At 39.1% G+C, this 14,506-nt stretch overlaps 1 protein-coding gene across 1 annotated transcript in view; it reads left to right on the top strand.

Moving 5' to 3' along the window:
* Window positions 1–14,131, top strand: part of KCNK3 (potassium two pore domain channel subfamily K member 3) — a 107,031-nt gene extending 92,900 nt beyond the window's left edge. Inside the window, exon 2 of the mRNA XM_087929519.1 lies at window positions 4,970–14,131. Coding sequence (XP_087785645.1) covers window positions 4,970–5,877 — 908 coding nt within the window. The 3' untranslated portion in view covers window positions 5,878–14,131. The remainder of the gene's footprint in view (window positions 1–4,969) is intronic.
* The last annotated feature ends 375 nt before the right edge of the window (window positions 14,132–14,506 follow it).

Genomic DNA, 14,506 nt, shown 5'->3' with positions numbered 1-14,506 from the left:
ACATACACAAGTGCGCATTTGCACACACACCCATCATTCCCTTTGTGCATTCTCTCTCCCTTCTGTCTGAGGTCATATTATCCTCTTAGGGTTTAATCTATCTGTAATTACGCTCTGTAATGGCAGGGCAGTTTCAAAGCTGATTTTACTTCCCAGTTTTCATTTTCATGGATCCTGAGTCCCATCTGTAAGTATATTTCTAATCATCCATCAGGAAGCTACAAGAAGGTCAAGAAACAATCTCCCAGGTTGACACTGCTGTATTAGAAATCACTTCTGAGGACCAGCAAGTGACAGAACACATGCCTTGCCTGCAGAAGAAACTAAATTTAATTCCTGGGTAAAATGGACCCACAATACCTTTTGGCATCAGAAAAATTCCCTGATTCCAAAGAATGTAGTTTTATTCAGGATTTGAGTATGAATAGCCTGCTGGGTTAACTAAAGACAATAAGTTTTGCTAATAAATATATAAATTAATATAACTATTTCAACTATCTTGTTTCTTCTCTCACCTTGAAATTTGTGAGGTTTTGTGATACCCTTAGACTAAATTTGAAAAGTGGACTGGGAAAAACAACAGCGAATACAGAGTTTTTTAAAATTTTGCCTTGGGTTGTACTCAAGATAGTTCCAGATTGTAATTATTCTTTCTGAAGAATATATTTATTAGGTCACTCATCTCATAAATGCAACTGTGGGTAGATAACAATATATAAAACAATTTTAAAAATTAACAGAGTAAAAAGCTATAGTGAACTATCAACAAAAATCTCTCAACAGACCATCTAAACTCCCAACCTCCAAACTCTGGGACACTTCCAATTATTGAAGAACTGGAAGTGTCCCAGTTCTTCAATACTATATAAAAAGTCTGGCAAGGTCCAGAGCAATCTAATTCTAGGGGGTGCCATAAGGTGTTTCAGAATATAGGTTTCACAACAAACATGCCTATTTGTGAATGTGAATAAGTAGATTTACAGAAACAGTGGGTTGAATACTTTAGTCTCAATTTGTATTCCATATATTTGTTCAAGAGGACAGCCAAGAGCAGGGATGTTAAACTTGTGTCATCACGGTGGCATCACATGATGTATCGGGACTTTTCCCCTCTTTCATTAAAGCAGTCCTTGGCCTGGCCAGCACATGATGCATCTAGCCTGCAGGCCATGAGTTTGACTGCCCTGGCCAAGAGGATCACTAGGTCCACACATTCATGTCTATAGATGAGGAGATCAATGGTGATCTATGAATTCAGTTGCATTCCAATTCAATATTTTCATGTTTAATTCCTTTGTTGAGAAAACCTTGCATTTGCTATGCTTTGTATATTACATTTTAAGTCTATATGTCTATATGTTTTAGTACTTTCGCATGTTGAAGAACAAAGCACTCTGCAGAAGGGTAACTCCCATTGGTTTTGCACATTAGCAATCTTTTAAAAATAAGAAAATTGAATAACTGGCTTTCTTTCGCATATAATGGAGAAGACCTACAATCTGCCTTTGTGGTGTGGATCAGAACACAGACAAAACGTAAGAAACAATTTCAGGCAATGGAAATACTTTCTTCCATAAATTCACTCCATTGTACCTGGTTTTCTGCTCTCTGCACTAGAGAAAGGAGGAACTAGAAAATATGAGTCAACATGCTTCTTTTTTTAAAAAAAAAATATCCACTAAGCATTTAAATAAACAGGTGCTGTTGTTCTCCATTTCAAAGGCTTTGTTCCATTAAACAAGCGAATACAGTATAACTCAAATCTAATTATATTTCTATATTTGATGAAACTGCTGTAGACAACTCAGGTTCTGGCTTCTGAAGGCAGAGAAGTCATGACTCTTTTGATTTGCATGATTAACTTTTTATTAATATCCACGGTTTTCTTCATTTGTTGAAATATTGCTTCTCCAAAGCCATTTAGCTGACTATTGCTAATAGGCATTGACATTTTATAGCACGACAATTGCAGAAGCTTAGTACATAGTAGAATTCTATCATGGATGTTGCTCATATTTTAAAGAATCATTTTTCTTATATTCTTAACCAGCAACTGGTTCCCGTGAGAATCAGACCTGAGCCAAAAAAGTTGTTTAGCTTGGGGATATGTTTTTCCACTCTTCATTGCCCCTTTAATAGTCATTTGAATTGAATTCACCAGAGTTTGTGTTTTCTTGAATCCTTTTACTCGAGAATAGCTTTAGTCAGGGTGGGATTCCACCAGTATAACAACTGATTCGGTGATTGCCCCCGCACACGCTCCCCATTTGAAAAAGCTCTAGTCCTTACCTTCTACAGCAGTCCCTGTGAATAAAACAGCTGAGGGGCGGCAAATTGCTCTGCCCCGTGAATCAGGTATGCTCTAATATACTTGCTGCAGTGAACCGGTTGGCTGTTAGCTGATCTTCGGAGCAAAGGGTTCACCCAAACCAGTCCAAACTGGTAGAATCCCACCCTTGTCTTTAGCCCTGGTGGACCAAACTAGGAAGATGGAAAGGCTGTGTGTATCTAATCCTCTATGTCATTGCTTTTCAAATATAGCAACATTAAGATGTGTCAATTTCAATTCCCAGAATTCTCCAGACAGCATCTGGGGAAGTCTAATCCAAACATCTTAAAGTTGCATTTGAAAAACAGTGTTCTATATTATCCAAGGGCAGCCTTGAGGAAACAGAAAGCACTGCCTCCATTTTTAGATTAATGAAGGAAGGGATATCTTCCTTCATTAAAGCTGAATGTCTGTTAAATTCAAATTTACATAATTGCCATAATTGATGCTATTTGCATTAATTAATAGGTTTTTGCATCATTATATAATTAATATACATAATTTGAATCATTATATAATTGATATCATACATAATTTGAATCATTATATAATTGATATCCTACATAATTTGCATCATCATATAACTGCAAACACTTTAAACTGAGACAAATGACATACATTATGTTAATTGTCCAGACGGTCTCAGAAAGAATAGCCTATCTGTTATATGAAGTCCACGCTTCTTTTTTTCCCCTAGTGCATCTGAAATCTCCATAAAATCAAAGTTTACTGTAGTTTTACTGGTAGACAAAAATGCACTGCCAGATTCCTTAGCAATTTCCGACACATCTGGGAACTCGAATCTATTTTTCTGTCAAATTTTGACTAGGTTTCTTCAGAAAAGACATATTTCATAGAACTAGTTCGGTCCTCAGTCCTCAAGGAAAACTACATTCTGTCCAACCAGATGCCTCTTTGTATAACTGCCATCACAACATTGCTAATATAGTAGGATCCTGGCAAGATTGGCAGTCACTCTTAAGCATTCTTATAGGAATAGCAGTTGAAAAACAGCTTCTATACCTTTAAGGGTTGGTCCATTATGCTAATTACTTGCCAATTCTACCATGAATAAAATTGATGTGTTGGGCTACAAATATTATAATCCCCATTCAATCACATCAAGACCTGTTGGCCTGATGTTTGTATATTTACCAAATGTAGGTTGTTTAATGCAGGTACAATAAATGAAACATCTTTTTTTGTTACCTTATGACTTTGTTAGTTTTTTAAATGCTGAAAGGATATAGGTTTCAGATTTAAAAAGAGAAGAAATAATTTCTTCCTATGATCTTGTACAAATAAAGATTTTTTTTCCCTAGAAAAAGCAGGTAGCTACTGACCTAGAAAAGTCTGAATTAGTATTGAATTGGTCAAATAAAGGGAAACAACTATTTTCAAGGTGTTTTGGAAATGTTTTGAACCTCTAACAGGTTATATTTGAGTTGGATCAAGAATGTTGGATCAAGAATTCATATCCTACTAAATTATTGTAAACCCAGGTTTTGTCTGGATGAAGATGATATGAATGTATATGGCAACTCGAAAACAAGCATAGGAATGGCTCAAGGCTCATTATTTAATTAGGGCAATCATCGGAATCCTGACAGTATATGTCACCCAACTCACATTAATTCTGGGCAATTTCTTGTTGTTGGTGTTAATTATTCTTGGAAATAATAGTGAGCTATTTCTCAGTATTGGTTGACATCCACATAGCAAAGATCATGTGAGTGCTACTCTTTGCCTCTAGACATTTCTTTTGCTGATCTGCTAGCTGTGAAGAATAATAACTGCATTTATTCTTTTTTTCTTACTTTCAAGTCGAAACCTCCCTCCTCATAAGGTTGAAATTCTGTTGTCACATTTTGGTAATCATGTTTCCAGGGGCTTTTGAGGGATGAAATAAAGGTACTGAAGGCATTGCAGGTAACCCAGGGCCATAGGTTGTCCAACCTGGCTTTTGAATGTGTTCAAGAGATTAATAAACTCTTCAGGTGTAATATAAATTGTACAGAGTAGCATAGATATTCTCCTCCTCCAGTTTTACATTCTCCTTATTTGGCACCATCTCAATGATGCTTTCAAAACATTCTGAACAACTCTCAGATCCTCGTATGGTTAACCCAGTTGGGATTCCATAATTATTGTTCTTTCCTGTACCATCCTTTTACTATCACCACTCTTCCCACGTGTGTGTGTGTGTGTGTGTGCGTGCGTGCGTGTGCATGTGTGTGCGTGCGCATGTACCTTGCTTGAATGGAGGCAGCTTTAGCCTGCAAACTTTGGTGGTGTGGCTTTGTGTGCTGAGGTTGTGAGGATAGAGGGTTGTGGGTGCAATGTGGTGATGGGTTATTGTAGCTTCTCCTGGCTCTTGAACCAAAAGCAGGTGCACATGGACCAGAAGACGAGGAGTTTGGTACAAATTGCTACACCACTGAGTTTGCAGGCCAGAGCAGCACCCCATCCAGCTGCGATTCCTCACTTTTTTTCAATCAACATTTTGAATGAGGAAATGGCACACCCATCACCTATCAAGCCAGAATGAAAACTCTTCCTCTGTTCTCCCATGAAAATGGTATTCATAATCTATGAGGTTCTGCTGACCAGGTTGCCTTTGCTTTGTTTTTTGTTCCACAGGCTATGGACATGCAGCACCTAGCACTGATGGTGGGAAAGTCTTTTGTATGTTCTATGCGCTGCTGGGAATCCCACTCACCCTGGTCATGTTTCAGAGTCTGGGCGAGAGGATCAACACCTTTGTGAGGTACCTCCTGCACCGCATCAAGAAGTGCCTTGGCATGAGACAGCCAGAAGTATCAATGGCCAATATGGTCACTATTGGATTCTTCTCCTGCATCAGCACCCTTTGCATTGGCGCTGCCGCATTCTCCTACTATGAGAATTGGACCTTCTTCCAGGCCTACTACTACTGCTTTATCACCCTCACCACCATTGGTTTTGGAGATTATGTGGCCCTTCAGAAAGAACATGCCCTCCAGACCAAGCCCCAGTATGTGGCCTTCAGCTTTATCTATATTTTAACTGGGCTGACAGTCATTGGGGCCTTTCTCAACTTGGTGGTGCTCCGGTTCATGACCATGAATGCTGAGGATGAAAAGAGGGATGCGGAACACCGGGCGCTGCTCACCCGCAATGGACAGGCCAGCAGTGTACATACTACAAACACTACTACGTCCTCCACCGCTGCTGCATTAGGGGGCATAGGGGGCAGTGGAAGCAGCAGCAGTAGAGGAGGACTCCGAAATGTTTATGCTGAAGTTCTCCACTTCCAATCCATGTGCTCCTGCCTCTGGTATAAGAGCCGGGAGAAGCTGCAGTACTCTATCCCCATGATAATCCCCAGAGACCTCTCCACCTCTGATACCTGCATGGAACAGAGCCACTCCTCTCCTGGGCATTATCCAGAGACTCCATCCAACAGATGCTTCTGCAACACTCAGCGTTCAGCCATCAGCTCAGTTTCCACAGGACTTCATAGCCTCTCGGCCTTCCAAGGACTTATGAAGCGGCGAAGTTCTGTGTAAAGACGAGGAGCCCTTTTAAAAACTCTTCTTCACTCCTGAAATAAAAAAAAGGCAGGCATGAAAACCCTGGTGGAGATCAATGGCAATGATACAACTTAGAATTTATAAAAATCATTTAACCATAAGATGGGAGGAAGAGCATGCGCCTGAGGGAGTGCGCAATAAACTGATGGATCAGGCAGTGGGTGGGTCATGAGGGGCAATCTCCTGGGGAAACTGAACCACCAGAGTCTCTAGATCAAGAGCTAGTAATGGATTCTGTTAAGTTCTTCTGATGATCAAGAAGGGAGAAAATTCAAGTTGTCCTTCCAAAGGTCTGGCCACACTAAGTTGTCTCTTCTCCCCAAGAAGGAGGCTCAGCACACCTGTTGCTGGTGGAAATTTTAAACTTGTTTTGCAGCAACTCCACAAAATGTGAAACTTGAAAATAAGGCTTTGCACCCTTGTAAAAGTGCGTAGAAAAGGGTGAGGTGGCTATCAAATTGAGTGTACACATCTTAATTTGTGCCAAGGACTGATGGAACAACCTTACATTTCCACCCCCCCCCCCCGCAAGCCAGTCCAATAAAGTGGGGTGAAAGGGGAGGAAATGATGTTAAGTACAGATTTTTTTTCCCCTCTCTGTTTATTTTATTCCTTCTTTTTCAAAGGGAAAGGAGAGGTCTCCTTGCTTGCTTGCCACTGAAGGGCCCATCCATAAAGGGGAAAACCTTTATGTAGGAGAAGTTAGTAATCTTATAGAGAATGAAGAATCTGTTCCTGATTCGTTAATACACAAAAGACACAGTAGCTTTTGCTACATGGTTTGGGCCAAATATCAGCAAAAGCATTCATTGTATTCCATTCACAAGTGACATTTATTACTCTACCATCCTCCAGAGTACAGCCCTGTGCAAAGCAGTATCCCATTTGTATTTCTGTGTTCATGTGTACACAACAAAGCCCACATGCTCTTTTGCAAAGCTTTCACACATGCATATCCACTTTCAAAATCTTGCCCAACTCCACTTTTCATGCTATCCCTAAATCCCACTGACTAGATTTCAAAAATGTCTTCTATATTTTCCCCTTTCTAGACCTTTCCCTTATTCTCATAGGCTCTGTTATCCCAGAAAGGAATGCCATTATGGTATACTTCCCCGTCAAAACCACAATTTTTGAGTATGTGAAATATTTAAGTTCTTCACAAGAGTGACAAGTTTGTAGCTCTAGCACTCTCTTGGGTTAGAAATCTTTACGCCAGGGTGAAGCCAGAGTCTGATGCGATGTGAAGGCAGAGCCTACTCAAATCTCATCATTTCTCTATAACCCAAATTTCTATTCTCCAAGGCTGTGCAATGTCCTCTAAAAGTTACTGCATTTCTACAAATCAGATGAGGGCTGTGTATCATGGACCTCACTGCACAACCCCAGTTTGCTAACCTCGATATAGCTAATCTGGGAGAGTTGATTGAATTGGAAACCAACCATTCAGTCTTGGATAATTCATTATGACTTTAAGAATAATCCACATGTTTGCTCATAGGCTAGGCCAGTATTTCTGTCAATGATTATAGAAGGCAAAAACATAGGATGATATGATGGAATTGTTCACTGGACGTCTTCAGCCTAGCAAGCAATTGCATCTTTGAATCCATAATGAAACAATGCACAGTGAAAGATTATTGTGGAAAAGATGAGGTTTAAATTCTTCTCCAGTGATCTCTTTCTAGTGTTCAGAGGATTCATTAGAAGAATACTTCAATTGCTGATTGAAATACGTAATCCAGCCTCATTCCTCTCCTCCCTCCTCCCCCTCCCCCCGGCCTCTCAGTTTGTTGCTTTGTGTCTTGAGGGCATCAAGCTAAGGAAAGCTAGCGGGATTTATTAAAGAAATCCAATATGCTTTTCACCTCCTGATGCAACTGTTAGTTCATAACCTGGGGAAATTGCTTAAGCAGAGTTTTCAAGATCTAAAACTAGTGAATGAATTTTGCTACTCTCACTATTTTCCTATGATAGGGAACACATTCTGTGATTCCTCTCACATTTCTTCAAATGCTAGGTCACCCATTCTAAAACAACTCTAAGGCTGGTCACAATGATTGGAGATGGGCTCAAAAAATACCCTAATGGGAGCCATAACTAAACATTTGTGTTAATTGGATTGTTTTTTCCAGCAGAGACCCAAGAATATACAATAGGATCCTCAAAGCAAAGATACTGATGTATATACAGTATGTTGTTTATCTTTAAACATTGATCATTTAAAATTATGTATGACAATAACTAGGCATATGTTAAACCCATGCAAAAGGGAATCTGGAGGACTGAAAGATGAAGTTAGTTGAAGGCTCCCCCACCCCCAAACAACTTATCTTTAAACAGAAGCATAATTCTAGATTTCCAGGGAAATCCTTGTATCTATTCTTCCCATTTTGGAGGGGAATTCTTAAATTCAGAACCATCCTTAAAATATATAAATAGGATCGAGTTTGATTCTAGTAAGGGTGGCAGAATGAAAAGCAAACAGTTTTGATCCATGAATGCAACAACCTGCCTTCTCTTAGCAGACAGTAAAAAGGGGAAAGCTACATGAGAACGTTAACCCTTATGTTCATTTGGCTGCATTAGCAAGAGGTAGACAGAGATGTGTGACTTCAGCTAACAGTCACACCCAGTGCTGTCCCTGTTCTCTTCCTTTCTGGGACAGATTTTGCAGAGAGGCTCACAAAGCAACCAGGCTTTCTGGCTCAAATGGGCTCTTGCATCAGTGAGCAAATTAGGCTAAGCTGGTCTTAGGCTAAAGCTTTTTTATTATTGTCATTCCTGCTCACGTGACCTTAGTATTAGAAGCAACCGGCACAGCATCACATTGACAAAAGTGTGAAGCCAGGGCTGGCTGGAGGGCTGGCTGGCAGATGAAGGAGTTGATGCTGGTTGAGAAGATTGTAAGAGGCACCCAAGATTAGGAAAAGTTCTGAAGGTCCTTGCGATAGGAGAACATGTACTAATATATCTGGGTTCAATATATTGAATAATATATTATATAATAATAACAATAAATAAAACTCTGACCCATGCACTTTGAGAGTGCTTCAAAATGAAACCAGGATAGAAAACAGGAACAGAAAGTTAATGTTTGTGGGATTACACCATCACATTTGGCTACCAATGATTCTCCAACTAGCCATCAATGGTAGACTATTGAGAAGAAAGAGGTGAGAAGTTAACATCTCTAAAAAGAAGAATCAGTTCTGAAGTTACAATAGAAGAGAATATCTCTAGCACAGGGTTGAGCTGTGAAGTCCTTGATACTCTTGGAGCTTGATGGCTTGCTTGCAGAGATTTCATTATCCAACTAGGCACCAATTTACTACCCAGATGGGTAATGATGTAGATGCAATCAAACAGCCTAACTCAAAAAGCACCAAGGACTCCACATTTCTGAGGTTAATATCTCTATCGCTTAATTCTCAGCCTTTGAGGCGTCTTCCTTTTCATCCCAAATCCTAGACAGAAAGGTCTTGCCAATTCATACCTCAAATAGTTGTCTTTTTTTAAATGTTTACATTTCTATCACATATTAATTGGTTGAGCTAAGACATGGTTAGTTAACCAGGGTCAGACATGGTTAATATTTGGATAGGAGAACCCCTGAGACATCCCACTATTGTAGGTTGAACAGGAACCTGAAAAGAATTCAAGAAACCGGCAGTGGCAAACCCTTTCTATGAGAAAATTACTTAGAGGTCTCTCTGCATCCCCAGGGATCAAACTCAACTTGAAAAACTTTATTTTATGGGGCTACATGATACCCAATGGAACATTTTATAAACAGAACTAACAGAGGCTTCACAGGGCATTACTTTTCACATTGAAAGCTTTAATATTCCTTAAGCTTTTAAAAAATATTAAATTGGATGCTAAGGGAGATCAACCTGGGCACAGAAGTGCCCATTAGTAGCTTGTTAGCTATTTCTATTTTTTCTCCAAGACTAAGTAGACATGGAAACAAACTCAAAGATGGAGCCACTACTCACTATTGGTAAGCAATAGGCTGCATATTGCTCTTGAATATCTGATATTTCATTCTTCTGACTGCTGCTTTTAGAGGCACATTCTGTGTTCACAGAGCCTAATTTATTCCATGCCAAAAAAAGGTTGCGTTCAGTTCAATCCATGCTGGTGTTCTCCCTCATTCTGGAGAGGGCTGTCTGCTACCCATCATAAAGCTGGTAGCACACATTACCGTGTAAGGTACTTTTCAAAATTAATGTTGCGGTGTACACCTAAAATATTATACAGAAATATGTCATATTCTCTGCAGATATTGGTAAAACACATGTATCATGTATGTGCATCCATCAAGGAGAACTCAGGTTCTATGTGTTCCTGCTAGCAAACTAGCTTTTATTGCAACCTGAGGTTTGCAATGAACTTTCAGTAAGATTTTTGAACAAGATAGGCACTGTGCTTCTGTTCATTAGTCTATATGGAAATGTATAGGAACAATGTGGCACATTTTGCCTTAACACTGGCCAGAGTACAGGAAGCAGGTTACGTTATCCAGAAGCTGGTCCAGAAAACTCTAGTATATGAATCTTTCACTCAGTTTCATTAGTTATTTTGCCTGAAGGATATGATCTTCCTCAGCAGTGGGAAGAGTAAGTAATTTATCTCCTTCTCTATTTTACACACTGCATAATATGTCAAAGGTCAGACCTTCTGACCAGAGAAGATTCCTGTCAGTATTCCCTGCTGTGCCTGCATGTACTAAATCTCATTTCTAGATTATGAAAATGCCTCTTCCTTTTCCCATTGCTGCATGACTTTTTTTTTTTTTTGCTTTTCTGCAAAATAAATCAATACATAAACAAACTCAAATATCTCCAGAGATGAATTTGCATTGTCCATTTAATGCATGGAAATCTGCTGCAATGTTTCAAGAATCTACAAATCATATTGGTCCAGTCTGGAAATGCAGGGCTTCCAAATTATTGGGAAAACACTAGTTAAGATCTGGAGATCCAAGAGAGCACTCACCACAGGCCCATGTTTCCCCCTCCCCTTCTTCTCTACTTTCCAGATAGCATGTGGCACCTGAGCATAATACTGTATGCAGACTGACTATAGCATGGCCAGCATTTCAGAGGAAGATTTACCACAAATCCAAGCCAACGGGAATTGGATTTATCTATGTTTCCCACTGCTAGTGCATTTGTTCCATCTATGGCTGCATTATCCCACTACTATACTTCCTCCCCATATCTTGTGCCTTTGCTGCAAACTATGTCTTCAATCATGCAACATTTCCCACACCAGGAAAAAGAGGACACTCATGCCTAGTTGTAAGGAGCCTTTCTAAACACATCCCTTAAATAAAGGATTTATTTAAATCAATTCCCTTTGCTGGCTTGAGTGGTCCAGTGGCCTAGAGGTGGAGCTCTCGCCTCAGGAGGCTGTGAGTTTGATCCTAGGCAGAGGCAGATATTTCTCTCTCTGGGCACAATGAGAATATATCTGCTGCGAACTCCTCATTGGTGACAGGAAGGGCATCCGGCCAGAAAACACTCAGCTCCATTCAGTTGCCCTGACTCCACTCCACAAGGGATTCCGGGGTCTTTAAATGGCAACAATTCCCCTTGCTGTCTTGTTTGGCTGAGTGTTTCCCTGTTCCTTAATGCCATGTAACCCCAAAGCCATTTGAGATCTCTTCAGGCTTGGGGACATTTTTGTTTATTTGTGTTTTTTTCAAAATCTAGTTGACTTTTAGGTGTGCCCCCATGTCAGATACCTGGAAACATCTTTCTAGCTGCAGCAGCTTAATATAGTATTCCTTTATGAGGAATGTGCAAGTGGAAGAGGAGCAAGGCAACATCTAATGCTTGGTTTTATTTTAATGTAATTCAGTTTAATGTAGTTCTTATGGTTGCTTGCTAGCCCTATGTCTAATAATCTTACCTCCACATTTCATTAAAATGTACAGTTCAATAACAATTTGGGAAGGATCTGCAGTCCCAAGGCTACTGAATATGTTCCTCTGCAGGCTGATATGGTCCAGAAAGTTTTTCTTCTATCCTTGTGAATGCTGCCAAAACCCATACAAGGAAACAATATGATATAAGATATTTTCAGTAAAGTTCATGATGTCTCTTTCAATCAACTCCACTCTAGAGAGTCACATCTAAGTCTTGTTCAAACTAATAAATGACAGCTGTTTTTAAATCCTGTTACTATTGGTAGGATGTACACTCACACAATAAAATAATACTCATTAGGGTTTTATTTTGAGTTTTCAGGGCATGTTCTACTGGCAGCCCTTATCAGATAATGCTGTGGTAAGGAATCAGGGTATTTTCAACATACTTCTTTTTGCATAATTCAGGGTCTTTTTCAAGTTGAAGCTTGTGTCCAGGGAATATTAAATTCCACCAGCTTCTGTATTTTAAAGATAACAGACATTCTTCTGTCCCATGCTACAAGATGAAATAAAGGCAAAAGAAAACATAGTTATCCAGTGACTTTGTGAAATCAAAACCCATCAGTGATTATCTCACATATTCAATGAATCATTTGGATGAATCCTATGGACAAGCAAATAAAGAATTAGAAAGCAGTCACGATTGTGATATCTCTGAATGAAGGATTATGTAAATGGACCTGGATTCATTTCCCAACCAACCATTCAACAGAAGTGATTCTGTGTAATAAATATGACAAACGCTAGTCATTTTATGTATAAGAACACTCACGTGATTTTAGCATTTTATAACATTTCTGTTTCTATCTTGAGACAGGGGGTATTGGTTTCTGCTCTTGCCTGCTAAGAACTTTCTCAGGACTTTCCTACCAGGGAAGACAAAGATAAAATCAGGGTGGGAAAAATCAAAATAAAGTATCCCAAATATGAACAACAGTGGTATGTGACATTTGGAGTACTCAATACAAAGTCAGTTGTATGAAATGTTTTTCTGACACTTCCCTCCTAATAACAACAGTTATATAGTTTTTCCAGCTAGGATGCTGTTGGAGGTGGAAGTGTGAGGACAGATGGAAGTCACAAGAGGTGAAAAAGGGGTTAGAGAAAGAGGGGAAAAATGTCATGACCTGAACTGTTGCTCTGATAGACAACTTGATTTCAGAACACCCCAAAGAGCAAACCAATTTGGATCAATGGTTTGTTGTAAAATGAAAACCAAAAATTACAAACAAAATCACAAATCACAAAGTTGTTGGCTTTGTATCAGAATAAATAAGATGCTGCAGGGCAAAGAACAAAGTTAATTAATAGATGGGAAAAAACAGAAACGGGAGAATCTCTGGAGGGAGGGGAATCAAAAAAGTCAAAATGGTAGCCACACCCTCGCAACTAAAGGCCCATCCCTTTTTATGTCTGTTGCAATGCATGTAAACAAGGAGGAGGGGCTTCCATTGTGCAGTTGCAGCCACCCTTAAATTTTCCCCTGAGGACAAACCTGAGCCAGTGAAAGCTTCCCTAGTTAAGTTTCAGGCTCATAGACTCAGGCATTGACCCTGCAGCATCATCTGTTTACTCTGCCTATCATTTTGCCAAAGAGCTGCTCTGTTTTTCTTCTCTGCCTGTCATTGTACTTTAGTCTAAAGGCAGGACATTGTTGGAGAGAAGTCTTCTTCTTTTTCCTCCAAAGGGTAAGATGCAACAACTTGCAATAAAGGCAACACGATCTGGAATACCAGGAAGGGTAGCTGCTGCAACTCTGTGAATGAAGAACCCTTGTACCAAGGACAGTGTTTTCTTCCTATTTATTTTATAGCCATCCATTCTATTTATTTGTAGTGAATTAAATGGGCACTGGAAAAATGGAAGAAAAAACAACAACATTGTACTTTTTCTTAGGAAGTTACAAAGCAGAACTTGTGTTTTGCTATTTTTTAACAGTGACTCTAAAAACATCTATTTCTAATACTTGACATGTATATAAATGTTAGATATGGGATTTTCAAGGAGAGCTATTTAATATAAATGATGCTACAATGCGCCATATCTTTATAAATATAGACATACTGTTTGCAAAAAGCATTGAAGATGTCTTGCTTTTGAATGATTGGGGAGAATTTTATTCTTAGTTGGGTTTTTTTTTTCACTCTTAGAAAAATAAGAAATGGGGGAGGAAGTGGTAGGTTTGAATAAAATACTCCTAGACAAGTCTTCTCTTTCTCATGCCAAAGCATATTTGTACTGCTCTTTTATTTTCATTTTAGAAACAAAATAAAGTCTGGATTCAACCTCTCATTCTCTTTCTTTCTTCTATCTATTTTGGTTGTTATACTACAAGTAAACACCGTTTAGAACACTGTGTTTCTTAAACGTGACAACTTTAAAATATGTGGACTTCAACTCCCCAACCAGAAAACTCTTGCATAGAGTTTTAAGCATTATAATATTTTTATTTTGCTTTTATGAACTGAATACAACAAAGAAAGAAAACAAAAATAATACAGAAGTGCCAATGGAATTTAATGGCTTATTGCTAAATTCATTCTGGAAAGACGTGGTGTCATTTGTGGCAGGTTCCTGAAATTGTGTTTGAAACAGAAGACCGTTCCATAAATCACATTGGCATTCCAACTTTTTGTATACCAATTTTGAAGGGAATTTGGTTTCTCA

This window comes from Pseudonaja textilis, chromosome 1, assembly GCF_049901715.1.
Source record: "Pseudonaja textilis isolate UNSWEBS1 chromosome 1, rPseTex1.2, whole genome shotgun sequence".
Taxonomy (NCBI): domain Eukaryota; kingdom Metazoa; phylum Chordata; class Lepidosauria; order Squamata; family Elapidae; genus Pseudonaja; species Pseudonaja textilis.
This window is presented reverse-complemented; position numbering and strand designations above follow the sequence as displayed.